This window comes from Patiria miniata, unplaced genomic scaffold, assembly GCF_015706575.1.
Source record: "Patiria miniata isolate m_02_andy unplaced genomic scaffold, ASM1570657v1 HiC_scaffold_20, whole genome shotgun sequence".
Taxonomy (NCBI): Eukaryota; Metazoa; Echinodermata; class Asteroidea; order Valvatida; family Asterinidae; genus Patiria; species Patiria miniata.
In genome coordinates this window covers 25922956-25949297 of record NW_024037059.1, presented here as the reverse complement: position 1 = coordinate 25949297, position 26342 = coordinate 25922956, and the positions used below count along the sequence as shown (strand labels likewise).

Genomic DNA, 26342 nt, shown 5'->3' with positions numbered 1-26342 from the left:
CTTGATCGTAAGTCCCCCTCCCCCCAAAAAACTTCCCCACAATGTGGTCAACGATAACGTGACATACTTTGGAAATCATCCAATAGTATATCAACGGTTCTCGATTAAAACTTTTGGAAGGTTTTTGTAAGATGAATGGTCACCACGGCGACCTATAAACTCACCTCCCGGATGTACTTGATGCCTTCCGTGGCAAAGAGGATCTGTTGCATGTCGCTGGGCATGGCTAGCGGCTTACTGGTGGGGATGATCAATGTCCGCTGCCTCGGTGGATAATCCCCTTGATCTGGGGATTAACAGTAATCCACAATCCAATTCAATCATTGCTATTCTGATAATGAAATTTAACTCTAACTCGCCTCAATCCTCCAAAATCCTCATGGCAGTTTAGGAGGATTTTGGAAGATTGAGGCTGAATGGCAAAAGTGTCCGTTCATTTTGGACCCCGTATTGTTTATGTTGCAGCCATGCATTACTGAGCCCTGCATTATGCTTGATATCATCCGCACTGCTTCTGAATTTCATCAGCACTGCCTCAACCCATTAACAGTGAATTTTGAAGGATTGAGTCAATGGTCACTTAATTCTCCATTGATTTTGGAGGATTGAGGATGGTTTATTTAGTGCTTTCCAATATAACAACGATCTCAAAATGCTTTACAAATATTCTCCGTTCATCAGGGCCACGAGACCACATAGCAGCCGATATCAGCGTACATTTGGTCCTCTACCCTCACAGGTACCCATTTATTCTCCTGGGTGGATAGAGGCAGTTGTAATAAACTTTCTTGCCCAAGGGCACAAACACCATGCTCCTGGCAGTAGAGTAGCACAGTACTTATGCACAAAGTCCATACAACAGACAGCCAGACTTACCGATTGTTCTGAACTTGGAGACGTCACAGTACAGGATCATGACAGCCAGCATCGTGTGGAGATAAGTGAACTCTTTGGTTTGCAGCGACGTCCATCGCCTCGTCTGAACATCCTACGCAGGCCAAAAAATCAATAAGTAGTCTCAAGAAATAAAACCATTGCCATGACGTCACACTATTGTTAAAAGTGTAGATTCAGAACTACGAATCTCTTACACTGGTCACAAAGTGTGGATTCGGAAACGACGAATCTTCAGTCAAGTTTGGATTCGGAATTACAAATCCGCATTTTGGACAATGTACTTTAAAACATATATCACTGAGTAGACATCATGAAACTTATGACACGTTAAGGAAAGACTGTTGCATCCTGACGCCACTCTTTTCCTCATATATCATCTCAATAAAGGTCAGTCATTGCAAAAATGTTGAAAAGACATGAATCTGGGAACGAGAAACATTTCCATTTTTGTTAGGTAATACTTCATAGACTCTCCGTAGACTCCCACAACCGCTTCGTGGCGTCTGGATACAACATTCTTTCTCACGTTAATTTCATTCTCTTTTTTTTTACGCATTCTTAATACATTTTGAACATTTTCAATTTGTTTTCACTTGATTCAAATCCATGTTGACGTGAAAGAGTCTACACCCAAAATAACGTGGTTGCACGGGTGTGGCGACTAGGATTCACATTATTAACAGAAACACGCCACAATGTTAATTTCCTTTACATAAAATTTGATAACATAAGCGCCTCGGATAACTCCCTTGAATGTAAGTTCCGCCGAATTAAATGGCCACGATACAAGATATGCAAGTCTTTTCATCTCCACTCACTGGACTGTAAATGACAATACTCCTTTTGACACAATGGTTTAAGTCAGAGAATACACTCACAAGTGTGGATTCTTAATTTACAAATTTACTCGGCGCTTTGCGCCTTGTGAATTCTTAAATTACGAATCCACACTTTCTCCTGTATTCTCTGTAAATGTCTACTATTGGACACAGGTTAAAAGTCATGTGAATTATGGCATCAATTAGGTGATCATTTTGTGAGACTTTATTTGAAGCATAATTAACTTATCACAACTAGATCTATATGTGCTCGAAGTGAGTAATGAAGAACCAGCCATTATTGGGTGATCGTCACCTGATTTCATTTAACGCACTGTTTTTTACACGTGAAACTATCTTACATACCTCTTCATTCTGTGCAGTGTGTGGGCCCAAGAGGAACATAACGATCCGACGCACGGCAGACTTAGTGAACAGATGATTGCAGCATACAATATCCTATGTTTGGAAAAGACAACAAATTCATTCAGGCCAAAAAAAAAAAAAAATCCGGTTTCTGGTATGCGCGCGCGTCACCGCGGCGTAGCCATGCGCGTCGGCAAAATGAAACAGTTTTTTTTTTCAATGAAAGATGATGTCTCAAAACCGCAAAACTCACTGGTTTGACTGGAATCCTACTGCTGCACAATTTGAATGTGTTTTTAGATTGGGTTATAGTCGAGAATAAGCTTTATGTGGCCTCTCTGGACTCCCATATATTTGCTCTCCAAATTTGAGTAGTTAGCAACAGGTCTATCAAAAATTGGCCTACTGCCATTGAAACCAATACCCAATTTTTGCAGCCATGTGGTACATTATTAATAAGTTACTTACTTTATCATGAGGAGACGTCATAATAAATGGGATCAAAGTATGATGGTGCAGTTATAAATGCATGGTTTCAAGCTGGTTAGGGGCCTGGCCGATAACAATGTTCAGCTCAGGCTATACATCTTTTTCACGAGGAAGCCATTCTTGATCGTGTTCCCTGAATGTATTTTATGAATTGTCAACTGTTGAATGGGATGGTGCCAGACTATTTATGCCTTCCAAACCTCACTTTCAATTTTTCTGAATGCTCATTGGTTTACTGCCATGTACTTACACAACAACAAATCACCAAAGAAAAGAAAATTTGTGACAGCAAAATATCCAAAATTATAGAAACTTTTTGTGCTGAAATAGCTGTAACATTGAGGTTTCTGCCCGGAATGACATCACAGGTTTGCTCATGAATACGGTAATTTGAATTAGCATAAAAACCAAAAAGACATCAAAATATCCGTGAATATGGCAATATGAAATTTAAAATAAGGTTAAATGGAACACAAAGATGCATTTTCAAGGATAGCATTAAATAAATGCTATCTACAATGCATGGGCCCTTTAAGAGTCAAATGAATGCTGCCCTCAGAACTCACCTGAGTTTCTTTTTGGTTCGGAAACAGGAAGGCTAGTTGCAGGCTGGTGACGGCACAGGAATCCTAGTTACTGCTCAGTGTGAAGGACTGCAGATTGACAAGAAGAGGAATATTTTTGAAGAGGAGTTTTTAATAAAGTATTCTCGATCTGGGTAATGATTTAGGGTACACTTTATAAGCAAATACCAAAAGTTGCAGATTTAAAGATTACGCGAGGAGAAATTGCTCAGCGCAAACCGCACGCCCATAATTGGCGCCTATCATTTTTGATGAACCATTGTCAATGTTGGACAATTTACAGTCTTTGGTAGCAAACTGGGTATCAAAATGTAGCTAAAAAAATTCCCCTAAGGTCTATATCAATGACGTTATCATAAGACCATCAGATTCAAAATTATGACCTTAAAATGAGTGTGGACTTTTTTCTTTTCTTTTTGCGGTGTTTATTTGAAAATCCAGTAATAGCAGAAAATCCCATGCTGACAGTGGGCGTTTTTCACATGAAACACATGAAGAGTACTCCAACGGCTTGATTTTTGAGGAGCAAAGTTTTGTACCCTGAAATTTCTTCGTGCAGTAATGTCAGCAAATTTGAAAGGTATAGTTGTGTTGAGCATTTGTATCTGAACTTACATTTTAATGATCTGCCCCAACTATTATCATTGTGCGGTAAACAAGTTTTCGCGCCGGAATGGGCACTTTTTTTGTAAACAAAAAAAATTCCCTAAAGATGTTTTTGGACTCACCACATTGCAGGATGCAAGGCTCCGGACAAAGGTGAAGTAATCGGTGTCATAGATGGCGCGGTTCCACAGGAACTGCAGGTTGTTGTCGCGTATGAAGCGCTGGATCCCCGATGCGGTCCATGAACATCCCCCGGTGCTCCCACTTGCGCACCAGAGCAGTCAGCTCGCGGAGACGATCGCCGTCGTGGTGTGGGTACAGCTCGGGGGAACTGACTGGTTCCAAACTGGTGGGAAAACACAAGGAATAGCTTTACTCGTCAATATGTAAACGATTTTGACAACAGCTAGGGGCTAAAGGACTCCGTGAGTGAAACTTGCGCAATCCCCCTGGCATGCTGGCAGTTTTTATAGTCAGTTAGTACGGATACTTGTCAGTGTCCCTAACCAAAATGGAAGATTTCTATTGTTTTAGCAAAATTTACCTTGACCTTTGACCTGTAGGCCCCAAAAGCAATAGACTTGATAAGACTACCAAGAGCAACCCACAAACCAAATTTGAAGACTACAGGAACATGATTGTTTTTCTTATTTTTTTTCCAGCATCTACAAACATAAAACTTCAAACAAGTCGGTGCAACAATATTTGCTATAAAATACTAACCCCCAAAATCCATCCATTTCTGCAAATTACAGAAAAAGCATATAGACACCAAAACGCTGAAATCTCTTAGATTTTTCAACCAAACATTTTGGAGAAAACATGTTAAAAGCTGTGGAAAAGAGTACTGTTTACGACAACTTACACGTGAATCTCGCCTTCGCTGTCTTGCTTGAGAAGTGTGATAATGTTGGGTAAAGATAAACAACGAAATCCTTGTATGGAGAAAGCCCTGGTTCTTAAAAGACAAAATCGCCTCATGCCAACAACGTTATTAAAGTATCTTTTCATGGAATCTGAATGATACAATCCATTCCTTACTCTATGGAAAAACATATACATGTATACAATTAAATTTAACAAAAACAAATCTGACAAAATACAGAAAATATACAACTTGGTAAAATTGAGAATTCTTTATTCAAGTCTTGCACTTCTCTGTCTCACGAAGTTGATCATGAAAGAAAATTTTTATTTAAAATACCAGGAATTTGTAATCAATATTTAAAATATATTTACATATATGTACACACATGTACATTAATGTCACTGACCAGCCCTTCAGTGTAAACTCTGCAGAAACCGTACGCTCACATGTGTGTATGCATATATATCTTTAATTAGGGCCAGTTTAAACCAGTAGAGACTGGTTTGAACTGGTTCAAACCAGGTTTGAACCAGTATTTCATATACCTTTACAATACACTAAGTTTACTGTCTGATCTACTAACCATGTCTTGCATTGTATCAAACAGTACTACATTACTTAAAAATGCAACTTTTTTTATTTCTACGATTTTAGTGCATCAAAGTAGATTTTCACCCGATGGTTTTAAACTTTTTAAGGTCTCTAAATATGTACAGTATTTTGCATTAAGGCAGACATTTTTTTCTTGTGCATTTTTATGTTAATTTCTTTATTTTGTCTGGTTATCAAGAAATCCTTTGACTGAGATTTGTTTTTGTTTGTGTGTTTGTGTTTGATTTCAGGACGGATCTTTGCATATCAATCCCCCCTAAAGATATAACATTGGATGGCTTTGAGGGGGATATAAGAATATATTGCATGAGCTATGACGAGGGCACTATTGTTATACCTAGTGCAATATATTCTAGTATCCCCCGGAAAAAAAAGCCATCCAATACTATTATTATTATTTATATCAAGCTGACTTGATCCGCAAGAAATACATTTCAGGACACTGTCTTTATTTCCGAAACTTCACCGAATATTCTTTGCTTACCAAAGCAAATTTTGCGCTGCTCGAAGCTGCCATTAATTGTTGCTGTTGACAATAGTGCGTGTGTATATCATGATGCGCGTATGTCATGCTGCGCGCTGCGTCCATGCCCGCGTGCGATGGTACCGCACTACGCTGTGTTGACCGGTTGTCAACTGTGAGGTTCTACGCTCTTGATTGTGTGGGAACCAGCAAAAATTGTTAAAATGCCCGGATAAGGAAAATATCAAAAATAATATTGTCCTCATCTGGGTACTTTGACTGATATAATATTGCAGTCATCCGGGTACTTTTTACAAAGCATACAATACACTCAATTATTTTTATCACTGGAAGCCTGATATAAATAATAACATAGTTTAACTCTTTGGATACAAACCAAATTGCCTCAATTTTAACGAAAATGAAACAATATGTATTATATGATCTTTGAACAGATATATCAAATGTTCGTACCTGGCGGGTGCAATTTTGGAATAATCTGCTCATTGCACACATAACCTACACAAAATTAAAACTAAAAAAGGCTTAAGTTATTCTGCTTATCAAGGTTGCTTCACTGACTGCAGAAAATGAAAATAATTCAGGTGGAAAACTTTGCTTCAAGGTCTACTTTTCTGTAGCATAAAAAGCGTAGTTTGTAATGTCATGTCAGTATTTAAAGCACAGTTAACATTACAAACAATTAACAGACGAACAAAAATGCAACTTTTCACCTTATGCTACAAGCATTAACCCTTACTCTCTGAGGGTAGTTTACTGCATGTCAGTTGGTTATGCCAATGCCCTCCAGCTGCAGTATATTGGCAGATAAACTATCTTGACAGTGAAGGCTCCAATTGGCAGGAGTTGGAGGCCCTGGAGGGTGCCTGATACTGACCAGCTGGGGGCACTCACTTTGTTATCAGAGGACTCTCATTGTTCTCTGTGGCATGTATTGGAGTGCCTGTCTAGTTACCCTTGAAATGACATGGCAGATATTGGAGGGCCATGCAAAAAACATAGGAGATTTTCTTGAGGCACATATTGGCATGCGTTGGAGGGTCAAGTAGGGTAAGGGTTAAAGCAGTAAAAGCACCACATCCTATGAACTCCAAATTAAATATAATGTCCATATGGTCTTAACAATGGCCAGGTATTTTCATCTTCTCAATTGAAAAAATCCCACATACAACTGAACAACAAGAATAATGTTTTTCCCAACTTATCTCAATGGTCTCTTTATCTCTTTTTAAAATGAATTTTTTTAACAAAAACCCTACGTTGTATTTTTTCTTATGTACAAAGTATTTACAAATGAAATAGTGAGGCAGAATATTTACAGTGATGAAGAAGTTATTAAATTTACACAGAAAGGGATCTCCAATAATTAATGTATCAAGCAAAACACCCCCCCCCCCCAAAAAAATCAAATTTCATTTAATGCTACTTGAAAAATAACTTGCATTGGTGTGTGTATAACTATAAGTTATTCATTCGTACTTAAAACACACCGCTACTAAACTATCTACATGGAAGATACCGAAAATGCATATTAATTAGGTATTGCCATAGCAATACCACATGCAGTTGCGATTGGATGAAAAAGTGAAGGTAGTCGCCTGGTATTGGACGCTTTCCTTTTTATGAATATTCATGGCATTCCTGGTACAATCTGATTGGTTCTCATGAAACACATCATGGTCAAAGGTTAATGATATACATGTAATCTATCTGGTTGAAACCAGTCGCAGCTAGTTTCAAATCTAGATCCAAAAATACTATCAAATTCTCTTTTAGCTGAGGCAGTTTTGAAAAGTTGCTAGAGTACTCATGCTGTGTGAACATTTGAAAAATACAACCCGTTTTGTTGTCGTTGTTTTAAAACTATTTACAGCAGACAATAATGATGAAACATGTATGTCATAGTCATTTATCCCACAAGCGTGAGTGGAACATGGAACAAAGTAGTGCGTCTGAGTACCAAATGCCACGAGGCTGAAGACCAAGTGATATGTGGGACACAGACGCACCAAATTTTCCATTTTCCATGAGCGCGAGTGGAAAACGGATTTATCTTCAAGCCAACTTGACGCACAGTAAAGCTGGATCGAACGCGCGCACCCTGTACACGAACTTTCCAGCGGTTATCCTTTAACACATGCGTGCAGTAGGTACAGTGCGCATCTAAGAATAGTGCGATACCAAGACTGCGATATGGATAATGTTGTTGTCATGAATCAGCCAATCAGGATCGAGGATTCAAGTTTGCTCGAAGATGTCAGAATTCAATATTTTTACAGCAAAGACTTTACTCTATGCATAGATTTCAGATTCAAAAATCTTTGTAGAGTTATTTGATCTAAAGTTATTTCAATACATAAACTATTTGGCAACTTGATTTAATCAAGTAGGGTAATCAATAAACAGAAAAAAAAAAGAAATTCACTGTTAATCTCGCAGCACTTTTGACAGAAAATTCCTAAATCCTACAAAATCAAACACAGTGCACAAAACAAATGGTCATTCTTGAAACTTCATAGGTGCATCAACCCCTGTGCCAAAAAGAATAGCTAGGCCCAACTTTCCTCAATCCTACAAAATCCTTCAAAAAAATTCTGATGGAATTTGTAGGACCCGGGAGTGGTAGCGGTTAGAAATCGACCAAGTTACTTTGCAAAACATCCAATAAAAAGCATCAGTGTGACAAAAGGTTTAAATTCAGGTTTGTATAAATTTTTGTCACTTTTGCATCCCTTGCTAAACTGGCTGTGAGACTTTACGGTAAAACGACACACGTACATACCATATGCTACAAATTTTGTCTGTATAAAATTATTGCTTCTACAATCTACACTCAAGTCCAAATAAAAAAAATAACAAACAAACTTTGTCCTATATTGGCTTAAAATAGAAGAATTTGTGCGACACACAAAATTATGGCTTACAGTGAATAGAGTGAACGATTGAACGGGAACAGCGGCCAACAGAAATCTGGTAAGCATGGAAAATACCTGCTCAGCAAAAACAGGTTCCTCAAGGTACAAAGCATGCGAATTATCATAACTTCTGACTTGCTTGGGCAAAAAATATTGTTATTAAGCATTCATTGTCTGCTTTGAACACCCTATGCAAACAGACTTTCTGTGCCAAGTTGTCCTTTCAGTCAAGTGGCTGTTTTCAACAATTGAGAGCTCCCAGCCTAGGTAAAGCAGGATTGACCTAGTAGATAGTGAAGTGAACCATGGATCGCAAGATGGTTTGAACCCTTGTCCAATTTTATGAAATATTTTTGTTGGTTGGCATAAGTTAATTGCAGGGAAAACACTACGAAAACCTATTGTGTGTCTTCCATCCACACAGCGTGATAAATATTCATGTTAGGGTGCGGGATGTGATTGGTTAAAATACGATGTGTCAGCAAAAACAAAATACGCAACCTGGCCCTTGGTTTCCTACGACCTGACCTGTGATGACCTCTGACTTATGACCCCAGGGGTAAGGAACCATCTTCTATTGGCTACAAATTCTGAAACAGAAAAAAAAAATGCCGTTATGTATCAATGTCGTCCAAGTCGCCCACGTCGTCCTGGACCAGCGTCTTGGAAGACTCGGAGCTGTCTTCATTCCCGTTGACCTCTGACCCCTCCGACGACCCGTTGACCTCCATCTTGGTGTTGGAGTCGCCCTCGACGTACTCCTCCTCCTCTTCGTCGTTCTCGATGTGTTCACCGTCGTCGTCGCGCGTGTTGAGCTCATCCAACAGCGCGGTGGCTTCGGCCAGCGTGTCCTGAGCACTCATGGTGCGTTGGAAGGACCGGCCTGTGCTGGATTCATTGGAGACGTTCTGCGGCGTCCAGTAGTGCTCACTCATCTATGCAAAACAACAACACAAACAAAATAAGCACATTAATTGTCTAGTCTTGATAGAAAGTTGCTATGGATTTCTTGTATAACATAAAAAATCAGTCAATTGACAGATCGTTGAAAATCACCTACATTTCTTAACTTCTTCTAAATGACGGCAAGCTAGACAGAATTTCACTAATACATAAGATTTTTGATAATAATCAGCTAGATTACTTCTTAAAATTAATGTGGCCTGACGTTGCGAACTTAGCAAGTTCTTCTTCAGAGGCTAAAACAGAAATGACAGAGATACATACATTAACATGGGGGTGCACACAAACATGCAGGGCTGAAAGAAGAAACACAAAAGGAGGATTAGGAGGGAAAGGTGTGGAAAGATGCAGGGGAGGGTGGATGAGAGAACAAAGAAACAAAGGGAGATGGCAAACCACAAGGGGTCTGGTGTAAACAGGGGAGGGACCAGAAAGGGGAAGGATCAAAGGTCACAGGGAGTGGGAACGGACAAAAGAGTGTGAGAGTGAAGGGATGATGCGGGGGGGGGGGGGGGGGGGGACAGTATAGAGGTGGAAAGGGATGAAAGATGGTGGGAGATGTGTTAACACAAACAAGGAAGACCAGATGGATTATCTGTAACAGAGGACAATGGAGGAAGAAAAGGATTAATCATTTCCAAGTTGGATGTTGAGACCATGTGGTTGAATAGTTCGAAGACGATTCATCCACACCTTCTCTCTGCTGAGGCGAACTGACTCTTTGCGATGGCCAAGAGATTCAATGCCCTGCAAAATCATATTAGAAATGGAGTGGTTAGGCAGGTTGAAGTGATGACCAACAGGGGTGTCTAGTTTCTTGGTGTTGACCGTTGACCGATGGGCATAGAAACGCTTCTTGAGCGTATTCTTAGTCTCACCTACATACTGCACTCCACAGACCCTGCAAGAAATGAGATATATGACATTAGAGGTGTTACAAGTGATGTTACCAATGGTTCTGTGGGTAGTGACAGAAGAGTGGCCAGAAAAGGAGTCAGACTCCTGGATATGAATCTGGCAGACAACACATCTGGAACTGCACTTGAAAGTACCATGCTGGGTGGGAGGGGATGCATCTAAGGATGGGACTTCAGCTCGAACAATCAAGTCCCGTAGATTTCGAGGACGCCTGTAAGCCAATGTGGGGCCGTTGGGGATGGCGCGGGCAAGGCGATCTGAAGTATGGAGGATATGATGATTGTCATTAGTGATTTTGCGGAGGGGAGGGAGATTGGGGTGAAACGTGGTAACCAAGGGAATCATGGGTTTGGCCATGGCATCAGGGGCCTTTCCCGTGAGAGCTTGATTTCTGGGGATAGATTTAGCTCTGGCAATGGCACGATGAACTTGGCGAGAGCTGTGACCCCTGGCCACCAAGTTGTTCTTCAGTATCTGTGTATGGCGGGAGAAATCGGAATCATTAGAACAAATTCTTCTGAGTCTGAGTGCCTGGCTAAACGCTATGCCAGTTTTGCTGTGCCTGGGGTGACAGCTGGAGGAGTGGAGGTACTGGTGGGTGTCTGTGGGTTTGGAATACAGGTCAGTGGTTAGTGAGTTGCCTTGCTTGCGGACGGTGACATCCAGAAAGTGGGTTTGGTGAGCCGAGAACTCCGATGTGAATTTGATGGTTCTGTGGAAGGAATTGATGTGGTTAGTGAAGGTCAAGAGACTGTCCTCATCACTGGTCCAGATGAAGAAAACATCATCAATATATCTCCACCAGATCCAAGGGCGACATGGGGCCGAGGCAAGAATGCGTTCTTCGAGGTCGCCCATGAAGAGGCAAGCCATCGACGGGGCCATGCGAGTGCCCATTGCAGTGCCGTGTACCTGTAGATAGTGTTCACCAAGGAAGGAAAAATTGTTCTTCGTTAGTATAAGTCTCATGAGGGTGCCAACATCACTGATGGGAGGAGTCGTGTGTCCTGCCTTGGCCAGAGCCAAGGAGCAAGCACGAACTCCCTCCTCATGTGGGATGTTGGTGTACAGAGATGAGACGTCGAAAGTCCCAATGATGGCTGTGCTGGGAATCTGGTCCTTGATTCCTTCAAGCTTGCGTAGGAAGTCTGGGGTGTCGTGAATGTATGACAAAATCTGTGGGACAAGGGGTTTGAGAAAACTGTCAATGAACAGGGAGATGCGTTCCGTGGGTGAGCCATTACCGGAGATGATGGGTCTACCGGGGTTGCCAGCCTTGTGAATCTTGGGTAGCAGGTAAAATCTGGCAGTCCTACAATCACAGGGAGAAAGAAATTTGTGAGCTTTCTTCGACAACTGGTCACGTGATCGCATATCGTCAAGTACCTGTTGTATATCTTGACAGAAAGTGCCTGTGGGGTCAGAGTCAAGGCGGGTATAGTTAGTGCGATTATCCAACTGGCGGTGGGCCTCATCAATGTACTGCTGACGATCCATGATGACCACAGCTGAACCTTTATCTGCTGGCTTGATGATGATGTCGGTGCGAGAGCGCAAGGAGTTGAGAGCCAGGCGCTCCTCTCTGGGGAGATTATCATGAGTCCTGTGGGGGAAGTTGTCCGGGTTAGTGACTTGGGAATTGATAACTTGAACGTATGTCTCTATGGCTGGCACACGATTCTTGGGGGGTACCCATGAACTCTTGACTCGAAAAGGCTCTGGCTCACACGGTTCACTGTCCAGGAAAAACTCACGCAGGCGGATTCTACGGTAGTATTCCGTGAGATCTTGGCTGAGCTGAACCTGGTTCACAGAACGGGGAGCGGGACAAAAATTGAGACCCTTGGAGAGAATACTACCGTAGAATCCGCCTGCGTGAGTTTTTCCTGGACAGTGAACCGTGTGAGCCAGAGCCTTTTCGAGTCAAGAGTTCATGGGTACCCCCCAAGAATCGTGTGCCAGCCATAGAGACATACGTTCAAGTTATCAATTCCCAAGTCACTAACCCGGACAACTTCCCCCACAGGACTCATGATAATCTCCCCAGAGAGGAGCGCCTGGCTCTCAACTCCTTGCGCTCTCGCACCGACATCATCATCAAGCCAGCAGATAAAGGTTCAGCTGTGGTCATCATGGATCGTCAGCAGTACATTGATGAGGCCCACCGCCAGTTGGATAATCGCACTAACTATACCCGCCTTGACTCTGACCCCACAGGCACTTTCTGTCAAGATATACAACAGGTACTTGACGATATGCGATCACGTGACCAGTTGTCGAAGAAAGCTCACAAATTTCTTTCTCCCTGTGATTGTAGGACTGCCAGATTTTACCTGCTACCCAAGATTCACAAGGCTGGCAACCCCGGTAGACCCATCATCTCCGGTAATGGCTCACCCACGGAACGCATCTCCCTGTTCATTGACAGTTTTCTCAAACCCCTTGTCCCACAGATTTCGTCATACATTCACGACACCCCAGACTTCCTACGCAAGCTTGAAGGAATCAAGGACCAGATTCCCAGCACAGCCATCATTGGGACTTTCGACGTCTCATCTCTGTACACCAACATCCCACATGAGGAGGGAGTTCGTGCTTGCTCCTTGGCTCTGGCCAAGGCAGGACACACGACTCCTCCCATCAGTGATGTTGGCACCCTCATGAGACTTATACTAACGAAGAACAATTTTTCCTTCCTTGGTGAACACTATCTACAGGTACACGGCACTGCAATGGGCACTCGCATGGCCCCGTCGATGGCTTGCCTCTTCATGGGCGACCTCGAAGAACGCATTCTTGCCTCGGCCCCATGTCGCCCTTGGATCTGGTGGAGATATATTGATGATGTTTTCTTCATCTGGACCAGTGATGAGGACAGTCTCTTGACCTTCACTAACCACATCAATTCCTTCCACAGAACCATCAAATTCACATCGGAGTTCTCGGCTCACCAAACCCACTTTCTGGATGTCACCGTCCGCAAGCAAGGCAACTCACTAACCACTGACCTGTATTCCAAACCCACAGACACCCACCAGTACCTCCACTCCTCCAGCTGTCACCCCAGGCACAGCAAAACTGGCATAGCGTTTAGCCAGGCACTCAGACTCAGAAGAATTTGTTCTAATGATTCCGATTTCTCCCGCCATACACAGATACTGAAGAACAACTTGGTGGCCAGGGGTCACAGCTCTCGCCAAGTTCATCGTGCCATTGCCAGAGCTAAATCTATCCCCAGAAATCAAGCTCTCACGGGAAAGGCCCCTGATGCCATGGCCAAACCCATGATTCCCTTGGTTACCACGTTTCACCCCAATCTCCCTCCCCTCCGCAAAATCACTAATGACAATCATCATATCCTCCATACTTCAGATCGCCTTGCCCGCGCCATCCCCAACGGCCCCACATTGGCTTACAGGCGTCCTCGAAATCTACGGGACTTGATTGTTCGAGCTGAAGTCCCATCCTTAGATGCATCCCCTCCCACCCAGCATGGTACTTTCAAGTGCAGTTCCAGATGTGTTGTCTGCCAGATTCATATCCAGGAGTCTGACTCCTTTTCTGGCCTTTCTCTGTCATTTCTGTTTTAGCCTCTGAAGAAGAACTTGCTAAGTTCGCAACGTCAGGCCACATTAATTTTAAGATTTATATATTTCAGGTCCATCCAGTCAGTAAGCAGTTTGCAGCAGTTTTACTTTTTTTCTAGATTACTTCTGAGAGAAATGCAAATGATCCTATGTGCCTTCAAGTCAGCTTGCTTACAAGTAACCATGGATGAACTACAGTTTATAATAATTAGATTGTCTTTTCACTTGGTTAACTTTGAAAATTAAACCTTTTGACTCGGAGATGTTATACCCGGTTAACTGACCCTTCAAAAAACTACATATTGAGGAGAGGTTCTTACCTTTTTCTTGAGCCAGTTGACCGCCCACTGCCACCGTACCGAGATGGTCATCAAATACTCTTTGGCCATGGAGCATTTGTTGGACAGATGGACCAGGAATTTGATGCACTGGTAGGACCGACGGCTGTCCGTGGACGTACATTTACGGATGATCTCTGTGAGACAATAGCACAGAAATGTTGAGATTAATTTTAACGATGAAAAAGTCAATTTGCAAGAAATGTAGTTCGCAAAAGTTTTTCAGCTTGTACGTGACTATACATTTTTGGTCCAAAGTGTGACAATTCTTGTCCCTGTTACCTTGGTACTTTGTAATTTTCCATTCATAAAAACCTAAGACAGTTTACCCATTCCTATTGGTTGAGAGCCCGTCACGTGGCCGGTCTTAAACGGTTGATAAAACACCAGCTGGCTGGTCTTAAACACTTTTCCGTTGTCACATGAAATTTGGACTCCTTTGTAATCTGGTGCCAGTACCGTTTTATTGGTTGAACGTTCACAATCCTCACGTAGATGCGCAATACTGCCAGTTAGTCAGTATTTCACAGTCTTAAATTCATACTACACCAGCACAGCTGTGCCACATTGCGCAGCACACGCCACACGCAGGCTAATTTCCATAAAAGGAGTTGTTTACGACCACTTGCTAGAGGCTAGAGGCATATACCATAACATAAAGGGGTGTTAAAAAAAACATGAAGAAAAATTGTTGAAAAAAATCAATGGAAATTTATATTTTTTTAAACTTGTTGACTCTTTGACCGAAAAGATATTTGTGAATAGGAATAAATCTGTGCTTGGCTGGTATTAAACAAGCCTGTTTAAGACTGGCTGGGGGCCTGGTCGCTATTAATATCCCTCCCTTTGGCTCTGGCTATATCAGCGTCCATTCCCCCAGCCAGTCTTAAACGGAATTGTTTAAAACCAGCCAAGCACACATTCATTCCCTTATTCAAGTATCATTAAGAATGACTTTAAACGTTTTATTTGTTGGGTAGGTAGTTTGCAATTCACATTCACTCTTGGAGGATGACTGCATCAAGGAGTGCATCAGAATTATAAAATCACAGATATCAGATGTAACAGGCACATGAAAAAAGTGGACCCCACATTGACACAATAACCCATATGTCTTGGCCTCCCAAGATGGCGTCCGAGTGGCTTCACCCTACCCAGGTCAGTATATACAGAGATGAGAGCTCCTTACCCAAGAGGCCATTGTTGTTGTTGCCTTCCACGGCTAGCTTGAGGCGCTTGCCCTGCAGGGGGTCCTCCATCATCAACAGCTCCAGGAGGAGAATCAAGATGTGCTTCAGCTCATTGGTGGGCGCCGAGGACACCTGACCCTGTATCGACCAATCAGGGCGGAGAGAAATGAAAAAAATTCAATACAACAAAGAGAAAAAATTCTGGCACATAATGTAGCGTTTCCAATTTCAATCTCCCTTGTTATATTTAAAAGGTCCATAGGATCATTTACTTTTTGTGCATTTGTTTCTCTCTTCACATTGAGAAAGGCTTTTGTCGTTAAATATGTTTCTGGGTCATTGCCAACATTCCAACACAAACGTGCCTTTAATAACATTCACATACTGCAGACTGTAAGAAATTATCGCTTGGCACAGTAATATCGATCCAGAAATTTTTAACAATCCATCTGCACAAACCATCTACGAAAAGCATTTTCTTGACACAAATTAAACACCAATGGCACCCATTCACAATTACAAATCAACAACTAATGGACATTCCCAAAAATGGGTCACTTGACACATCTTTGGAAATGGCTGTTGTGTTCGTACGTCAATAATACCCGATTAAGGAGAGACTGAGATTAGATACTTTTCTGGTTGCTTCGTATTGTATTCACGTTCATAACACACTAGAGTACACACGTACTAGAATGTACAGACGATCAACAAATGACGTCATACACTGGTTGCACTTTAAATAGATCACTGCAGTCTGCATACACTACATCCTCTCCCCCCTTAATATGGAAGCTGTACACACACAAAAACATCATTTTCAACCCTATGAAAATGTCCTCGACTGAAAATACTGTCTATTAAGCAATGTCACACCTCACAAAAAAATGCTAATCCTACAAACACTTGTTGCAAGAAAACCAAAGTTCAAAACAAAGAAAATCCTTTTTCCCATAATTAAATCCAAGTCCCTAGACAAGGTAGCAATGGCTTTTTTCTCTTCCTGCCCTTAATTTGAATAAACGGAACTTCCCTTAGGATTTCCTTCTTGTTTGCTTATTTTTTTTCTTCTTTTTAACCCATGACATTCCAATACCGTACAATTTCAACTGCAACCTTTTTTTTTGTTTCAAAACTGCAACTCTAAAAACTTGTTTAAACAACTTGAGTAACACGATACATGTAAACATTAACACAACTGTAACAACTCAAAGTGCAGTGCATGCACCTTTTAACTCTCATGCAGGCCTCTGCGAACAACAGCTAGGTTATTCCATAGTCTCAATGAGTCTGTCTGGGGGTTTGCTGACCCTTGACGAGCGACGTAGGGGTTTGGGTGAAGCACTGGAACCTGCGGTTACGGTCGGTGTCGCCGATTGTGAAGTTTGCTCACCATTTGTGACGTTTGAGGGTGGCGCGTGTGTACGTTCTGTATGAGGAATTTGCGAGCCAACGACTGGAGCTGTCTCAGCGGTAGGGATAAACACCGGCATGGATGCTAGGTCAGACATATCAGTATCTTGGTGAGCTGAGGTGTGCATCCCATTCCTTGAGTTCTGAGAATGACTGGTTGTAGACCGTTCTGCTCTTCTCATCTGATCCACGTGTCTTTTCCACACTCGACCATCCTGCAAAATTACCACATAAGACTTTGGGGCTGTGCGCTCCGCGACTGTGGCCAGCCACCAAGTCTCTTTACGGCGGAAATCCTTAACCAACACATCCTCCCCCGCATAGAACTCGCGGAGTTGGGTCTGTTTGTCGTGGTGCAACTTTTGGTTGCTCTGCATGTTGACCACCTTGCGTTCAACGTCCGGGCGTAGCAAGGACAAACGAGTACGCAGTTCGCGTCCTAGGAACAAACTCGCAGGAGTACGACCGGTCGTTGCATGTGTCGTAGTGCGATATGTCAACAGGAAACTGTCGATGCGTTGTTGCAAACTCCGACCACTCGATTTGCTCGAGCTGAGAGCGCGTTTGAAGGATTGAACCATTCGTTCTGCTGCACCATTACTTGCGGCGTGGTATGGTGCAACTCTCACGTGTTTCACACCATTCACCTTGAGGAACCGTTGGAACTCCTCACTTGTGAATTGCGGTCCATTGTCACTGACAAGTTGGTAGGGGATGCCATACCTGCTGAATAAGTCTCGCAGCACCGTGATGGTTGCATTCGCGGTGGTGCTACTCATGTGGAAGATCTCTGGCCATTTTGCGTATGCGTCAATGACGATCAGGAAATCATGACCATCTTTCTGCGCGAAATCGATGTGAATTCTGTGCCACGAAGAGCTAGGCCACACCCATGGCATTAGGGGTGCCACAGCTGGAAGGTGTCTAGTCTGTTGACAGCTAGCACAGAGACGAACAGTCTGTTCGATGTCGCGATCGATGTTAGGCCACCAAACGTAGCTTCGTGCAATTTCTTTCATCCTGACAATTCCTGGATGCGCATCATGTAACTCACCCAGAATGAACTTCTCGTACTTGTAGGGTATCACAACTCTTAATCCCCACAACAAACAGTCCTGTTCCGTGGATAGTTCGTGTCTGCGATTGAAGAAAGGTTTGAGGCGTTCGTCCCTTACCTCTGCTGGCCATCCACTTTTAGTGAACTCTAACACGCGCGAAAGCACAGGATCAGTTCTTGTAGCGTGTGAGATCTCCTTACTGGTCACAGGTAGGCTATCGAGGCGTTTGTCCTCGATGTTGTAGATAGCGTCTTCATCGTCCTCCTCCATTGTGGGTAATGGGAGACGTGAGAGCGCGTCTGCGAGCACATTCTGCGAAGATGGAATGAACTGCAAGTCGTAGTCAAATGCGGACAACATTACAGCCCAACGCTGAAGACGTTGTGCTGCAAGGGTTGGAATCGACGTCTTGGGACCAAGGATGCGCTCCAATGGCTTGTGATCAGTCCGTATGGTAAATTTCCTTCCGTAGAGATATGTGCGGAAGCGTTTGAGACCGAACATGATTGCCAGGGCCTCCTTGTCCAGTTGCGCGTAGCCCTTCTCATGTTTATTGAGTGAGCGTGAAGCATATGCTATAGGATGTCTGGAGCCGTCAGCGTACACATGCAGCATGACTGCTCCAAGTCCATATGGTGATGCGTCCGTTGCGAGCTCGAGAGGGAGTGCTGGGTCGTAGTGAGCGAGAAGTTTGTCTGAACTGATGGCGTCCTTCACTGCCTCAAATGCCCTGGTACATTCATCCGTCCACTGCCAAGGACAATCCCCGAGCAGTTCGTTTAACGGATGGGCCATTGTCGACAGGTTGGGAAGGAACTGCGCTTGGAAGTTGACCATCCCCAACCATGAGCGAAGCTCTGTGACATTCTGTGGAACTGGAGCGTTGCGTATCGCGTCAACCTTGTCGTCGGTTGGCTGAATCCCTTTTGCAGAAATTCGACGTCCCATGTAGATTACGCTCTCCTGCATGAACCGACACTTTTCGGTCTTCAACCTGAGACCGTATTTCCGGAATCGCTGGAAAACGTTCTTTACATTGCAGAGATGTTCCTCATCCGTCTTGCCTGTAACAAGCACATCATCCATGATTGCGCATGTGCTGTCCAGACCTGCTAGTACTTGTTCGATGAATCTCTGCCAGATTGCAGGACTCGATGAGATACCGAATGGTAAGCGTGTATACCGATACAGTCCCTTGTGCGTGTTAATCGTGACGTATTCTTGGGATTTGTCGTCGAGCAACATTTGCTGATATGCGCATTTCAAGTCGATTTTGGAGAATTTCTCCCCACAGGCTAGCTTGCTGAATACTTCCTCCGAAGTAGGTATGGGGTACTGATCGGTGTGGATTGATTTGTTTACAGTGTTTTTGTAATCCCCACACAGGCGTACCGTGCCATCTGCTTTGAGTACACACACCAGGGGTGTCGCCCACTCGCTGAAATCAACTGGGTAAATGATTGTCTCTTGCTCCATTCTGGCGAGTTCCTTTTCGACTGCGGGGCGAAGAGCCAATGGCACTGTGCGAGCCTTGTGGAAAACTGGAATAGCGTCTTCCTTGACGTGCAGCGTTACCTTAACTCCACATACTGTGCCTAACTCTGGCTGAAAAATGTCCTTATATTCACTTTTCAACTCGGCGATTGGGTCAGATTTCACACCGTATTGACCCTGAGAAAACAGATTAGGCCAGTCCAGCTTGAGAACTGTCAACCACTCCCTGCCCAACAAGGGTGGTGCGTACTTGTCTGCGTGGACGATGATTAGCGGTAACGTTGCTTTCTGGTCGCCGTACTGAACCTCGACAACCAGTTGGCCCAAGATTCGCAATTGGGCACCCGCGTAAGCGTGTAGGACACGATTCACCGGTTGCATTGGAATGTGCCCCAAATATTTGTGATAGTCTGACTGGCTCATGATTGATGCAGCGGCACCTGTGTCAAGTTCCATTTGTATGGGAATGTTCGCGATCTTGACAGGAACCTTGATAGTTGAAGTACGGCTGTACGTATCAGCTGTCGTGTCTCCTGACGTATCCGCTTTTGACTTATCGGAAGTCGTAACCGTAAAAACCGAGTCGACGAATGTACTGTCATCGCGATATGCGTCATCAGTGGGATCGTACAGTTCGCGAGCGTTTTCGTCGTCTCCCACATAGCGAACGCGTCCTTTGGGCTTGGTTCGCTGTTGGGGCGTGTATTTCGTGGTTGGTGGTGCAGGGCCTGATTTACTATCAGACTTGCACTCTGACTGCAAATGTCCCACTTTCTTGCACTTGTAGCATGTGGCACTCTTGTATCGGCAATCATCGCGATTGTGATTGTTCAGTCCACAGCGGTCGCAATGCTTCCTTGGTTGCGATGACCTTGGCTTTTGCCATTTTTGATTACGCTTGTAGTGAGAAGTCACCCTATTCACTGGTTTAGTCTCCACGGTGCCCATGTCTCTCACATTCTTTGCAGCAGCCTCCTCTGCAAGAGCGAGATCCAGAGTTTGTTGGAAATTGTAGTTGCGTGCGAGCAGTTTCTTTTGGATGCTCTCAGACTGCAGCCCACAGATGAATCTATCGCGCAAACTCTCCTGCAGTTGATCCCCCGCAAAGTCACAATATACAGCCATTTTCTTCAAATGAGCAACGTATTCACAGATCGATTGTCCTGGCATTTGTCTAGCATTATGAAATCGAAATCTCTCTGCGACTGCCAGTCTCTTGGGTCTGTAGTGTCCCCGTAACAGTTTACACAAATCCTCGAATGACTTTTCCTTGGGTTGTTGCGGAAAAGACAAGTCTTTAAGTGTCTTATATGCCGTGAAACCAATGCTGCTCAACAAAATAGCCTTGCGTTTGACAGCGTTTGCCTCTGTCTCCGCAATGTCCACAGCAATGAAATACTGATCAAGTCTCTCCAAATATGTATCAATATCACCATCCACTGGGTTAAATTCCTCGAACACAGTTCTCTGAAAAGTCGCCATTATTGTTTATCGTAGAACGTATCGTTACTATGCGTCGTCAACCATGCATGGAACAATGGCGATGTACATGTACGTTGTACTGTACCGCGTATCGTGTGTGCAAAAGTTATCACCGTACGTGTCGAGAAAACTTTGCAAAAAGTTCGTGAAAACTCACCGTCGTTTCACACAATTACAGTCCGTAGATAACCTTGTGCGTAGCCCGTGTGTTCAAGGTTCATCCTCGTCGCCACTGTTGTGTTCGTACGTCAATAATACCCGATTAAGGAGAGACTGAGATTAGGGATACTTTTCTGGTTGCTTCGTATTGTATTCACGTTCATAACACACTAGAGTACACACGTACTAGAATGTACAGACGATCAACAAATGACGTCATACACTGGTTGCACTATAAATAGATCACTGCAGTCTGCATACACTACAATGGCCTTCTTCTATTGTTTTCTTCAAAATGACAGCATGCCAGAAGGAATCATTTCACAGGGAGTTTAGTGCCATTACTATCTTTAAACCAAGTAAGCTTTTCAACAATAACCTTGTCAGTTACTTTTTGTAAAGCTGCAAATGATCTACTCTACCTTTAAACAATGTTCATCAATATGAATGAGACAAAGAATGACAAATCTGCCCGTCTTAACAAATTTTGAATTACTTGCTGAATGACAATCTTGAAGGTTGCAGATGTCCTCAATCCCCCTTTCCCCCCCCCCCCCCCCCCACAAAAAAAAAATGTTGGTCTTTTTGGGGATTAAAATAAAAACATACAGTACAAGTTAAACATTTGTTGGATCAACTTGAATTGTAAGGAATTGTACTTACGTGGATCATCATCATGACGGACAAGGTGAACGTGTCGTTGCAGTAGCAGCAATGCAGCAGCATGTCGAGCAGTGCAGTGGTTGCATTGGGTACTTCACGGAACATCAGTATGACCTGCAAATGTTTTGGTAGAATAGCATTTGTACATTCATTACATTTGAATGTTTTAACATTTCTTGAAGCATTAATTCGCACGAGGTGCAACTGATTACCATCTGATACAAGGGTCATTCCACCGGGTTGGGAAACAGTGCATCGTACATCCAAATAATTGGTTATATTATTAAAAGTATCACTTCATTCTAAACAATTGCTTAACATAAAATTTGTCTGAGGGTGTTTTAATAATTGTGAAAATTTGAAATCATTTGAATGGACTTACTCTTTTTTGTGGGGGGGGGGGGGTTTACACATATTTGTAAAATATTACTCAAACTGACATTGCATATTTATAACTGGACACCTAATGCACCAAGAAAAGCTTTTGTTTTGGTATAGTCAGGGTTCAAACATAGCAGAAACGATATCTTAATGTAGACACAACAGTGCCAAAATCACTCAGTGCAAGTGTGACATTAGGGGTTGACACGGTGTCAATGTTACGTCCACAACCAAGCTATTGTAACGTCTCTCTCGGGTGAGAGACATTATCAAATAAAGAGTCAGATACAAATATCTTACACACACACACTAGTACTTTATTCGGGATTATTTACATCTCAGGTCAATAGAGGGCGCACTATATACAATGTAAAGTTACGGCGTACATGATTATCTGCGTGCAGACGTAGGGTCTATGGCCAGTGAGCGGACAGCTCGATAATCTACGTGTACATGTCAGGGACTCTGTCGGGGTCAGAGCCCAGATCAACAATCTAATGCATCATATGCGGGAGCTCTGTGTAGGTCAGCTCAAGAATCTACTGGGTGAGAGCCCAGTACAACAATGACCAGAACTGCCATTTCTGCGTGCTTTATATAGACTTTTGGGTGCGCGTCTTAGCCAATGGGAGCATTGGATTCTGGTAGTTATGAATAATGCATCCGTGTACAAAGGCATGGGGAAAGTTCTCTATGGGAGATTTGTACACGACCGAGAGCAGTGGTTAGCGGGCGAAGTAGGATCACTCGTGGGTGCGTTACGGGGAACTGATCCTCAAGGAAAAGGGAAAGGGAATAACTTCTCGGTACATAGGCTTGTGTACAAGACTTAGTCTCTAAGACTAGGTAAGAATCTACACACTAATGCTATGGAGTAAAACTATGAGATGAAGGACGTAACCTGACCTCTAGCTACCGTAGGTCTCGGCCAGTGGGTTAGCGGGACACACTCGCTGGGGTGTACGGGGTCACTAAGGGGTGAATACACGGGTAGGTTTTAGCGAGCCACATTCGCTAAATGTTTGGGGTCAATGTGGGTCGGATGTGAGGTAAGGTGTGTGAGGGGAATTCGCATCGACTCCGGGGAAAGGAAGACGGAAAATGGCTAAGTCCCAAGTACATGTCCCATGGCGGTACATGTTCAATAGCTGTGAGTGCTACATGCATTGCGCGCTATACAATAGCGTACTGTACAATGTGCTGCACACTTCTACGTGTGTCTAAGACTTCGTGGTAAGCTTCGCGCTTTGTGAGGGCACACAGGATCGCTGCAAGCATTACGCTGTGCACGGAGTGGAATGGATTGGTGGGGAAAGAAGTAAACTACGCAATTTGCGGGAACGCAACACTATAAATTCTGCTCCATTTGATACCCGACTACCATACCAAAAGTTTTTCTTAGTGTGTTGCATGTATAGTAAGAAGTACTTGAAGTGAATTTGGGTAATGTTTTACAGAAATTTACATTGACACTGTGTCAATGTTACGTCCGAATGACATTTTTGCTCATATTTTTTGCTCAAAATACATGCAAATGATTTAAAACTTTCTGCAGTGGTGAAATTAACACCCAACAATAAATATTATGTACAGCAACTGCAAGCAAGGCATTCATACTTTTCATAATATGGTCATATGTCACACATTGTTTCCCAACCCGATGGAATAACCCATAAAGGTTATCATCATAAACTTTTTCTTCACACCGATCCCTCTGCCTACATGCACAAGAGCAGCCAGGTACAATGTACAAGTACTGAACACCTAGCCACAACCAACAACAATAGGCTTGAGGTCAAGAGGTGTCTCATAATTAAAGCTCTTCATAAAAACCTGGGAATTTCCCATATGAGAAATTGTGTTCATGACGAAACAGTTCAACTGTGACGTCATAACGACAGCCGTTGCTGTGCACTTGACTGTGGTAGCGAGGCACTTTTCAGTATTGGACAATCCGTGTACACAACATACAGTCGTGCTGTTGTAGTAATAGTAGGGTGTGGCTGATACTGCTGACAGACTGCATGCAGGAAACGACTTCAAACTGTACCCATAAACAGGCCTGTTGAACTTGTAGGTAGGTGGACAATGTTAAAGGGAATATACAACATTTGCCTTTGCTGTAATTTTCAGAAATGGATAGATTTTGGGGGTTAGTATTTTACAGCAAATGTTAACACTGACTTGTTTGATGTTTTGGGTTCGTAGATGCTAGAAAAACCAAGAAAAACAATCATGTTCTTGTAGTCTGGTTCTCTTAAATTGAAATGGAGCAATTTATGGACGTCGGGCCATAATAAGGTCAGGGAATCAGTCTAGAAGGCTTGTACCCATTCAATGTGTGATCGATTGCAACATTATACAACATCTGAATAAATCCCAGTCATCTGATTGGTGGATCGTTCATCACGTCATTGAATTATTCGTACCAACGCACGGCGCACACAGCGTGCACAGCGTGCACGTGGCGTGCAGCGCACAGTGCAATGGAAGTTCTATTGCACTGTGAATGGAAATTCTATTGCACTGTAAATAGAACTTCCATTGCATGGTGTCACTTCTGCTGGTGGTGGCGCTGTTTTAAATCGAGATAATTGAATTGTTCTTAACCTGTCGAACAGTTTGCATTAATATAAATATGATGAACTTGTCAAATTTTTTTTAACCTGAATAAATTGGCTTTTAGAAGTCAACCCAATCCGATGACAAGGATTTATTCAGGTGTTATATAAAACAAATAATGAACGTTTCACGTTTGTGCAATAGATACAATAATTTCATTCGGTGACAGATGAAATTATTCTTACCATTGCACTCACAAACATTTATTATTTGTATAATATTCAGACTTTTGTGTTTCAAAATAATTTGGTAGTTTTGTTTGTTGATGTTTGCAGATGTTGTATATTCCCTTTAATGCAGCCACAAAGGCGAGTACAATAAATAGCACCATGACAGTCTGCATTAGTTGCTCTCATGTATCCAAGAAGAAGAAACATTGACTGTCATGATGTTCTTTGATTATTTACCTTCATATTGTTATGTGCATGTATGTTTCTGATTTAATCTGCATAAAATTGAAGTGATTTAAACACGTATTTACATCTACATGTATACAATTAAACTGTAAGTGAACTACAGTGGAACGCCGCTATACCGAACACCGCTATACCGAACATTCGGCTATACCAAACATCATCCTTGGCTCCCGGTTTTAATGTACAATATCTACCGAGCATTAATTGTTGTTGAAAAAAGTCAATAGCTTAACAAAAAATCTACCGGTTGTACATGTATTAAACACTATTTGGGCCCCTTTTAATTCCCGAACATCGAACGACCCATAGTTACATCGTGTGTGAATGTCGACGAGCGACAGATCAAATTTCCCCAAGGAATTAAAGGAAAAACCACCTGGCCCAAGGAATTAAAAGGAAACCGACCGTTGCTAAAATTTCGTGATGACTCCTCGTGTGGCCGCGGGATGTGAGAAATGCCAGTTCACTATTGGTCAAAAGAGGGTACCAGCAGTTCAAAATCACTATAGCGAACGATCGTTATTACGAACACTTTCTGTGGATCCAACAATGGTCATTATAGTGGCGTTCCACTGTACAGAACATGAGTCAGTCTATATTTATACAGTACCTTATAGTATGCATCTTAGTTAAAAGTTTGTTTTTCTTTCCACTCTTATATGGTACATGTAGAGTACAACTGAGCAAGATGGCAGAGGGAGGTGTGACAGATCTAGTCTTGGATGAGACCCAGAAGGAACTTCAAGAATGTCCTATCTGTTACACTGAGTACAAGGATCCTAGGAAGCTAGACTGCTCACACAGCTTCTGCCTGAAATGTCAGCAAGAACTCAAACTGACACAAAATAAGGACGACAAGAATATCGTCTGTCCGTTGTGTCGAAAGGAAACTGCCCTGACAGAAGCTGGCGTGGACATGCTACCTGGAGGATCAAAGGATGTCAATCAACAGGAACAGACTGAAGGTCAGGGGTTAAAAGTCATGTGTCAGGCATGTGATGAGGCGGAGAACGAAGCTA

At 42.9% G+C, this 26342-nt stretch overlaps 1 protein-coding gene across 1 annotated transcript in view; it reads right to left on the bottom strand.

Moving 5' to 3' along the window:
* Positions 1 to 7340: 7340 nt before the first annotated feature.
* Positions 7341 to 26342, bottom strand: part of LOC119728329 (ubiquitin carboxyl-terminal hydrolase 24-like) — a 116011-nt gene continuing 97009 nt past the window's right edge. The window contains exons 50-53 of the mRNA XM_038200529.1: positions 21905 to 22018; positions 15635 to 15773; positions 14428 to 14582; positions 7341 to 9574 (exon numbers count right to left, since the gene is read on the bottom strand). Coding sequence (XP_038056457.1) covers positions 9254 to 9574; positions 14428 to 14582; positions 15635 to 15773; positions 21905 to 22018 — 729 coding nt within the window. The 3' untranslated portion in view covers positions 7341 to 9253. The remainder of the gene's footprint in view (positions 9575 to 14427; positions 14583 to 15634; positions 15774 to 21904; positions 22019 to 26342) is intronic.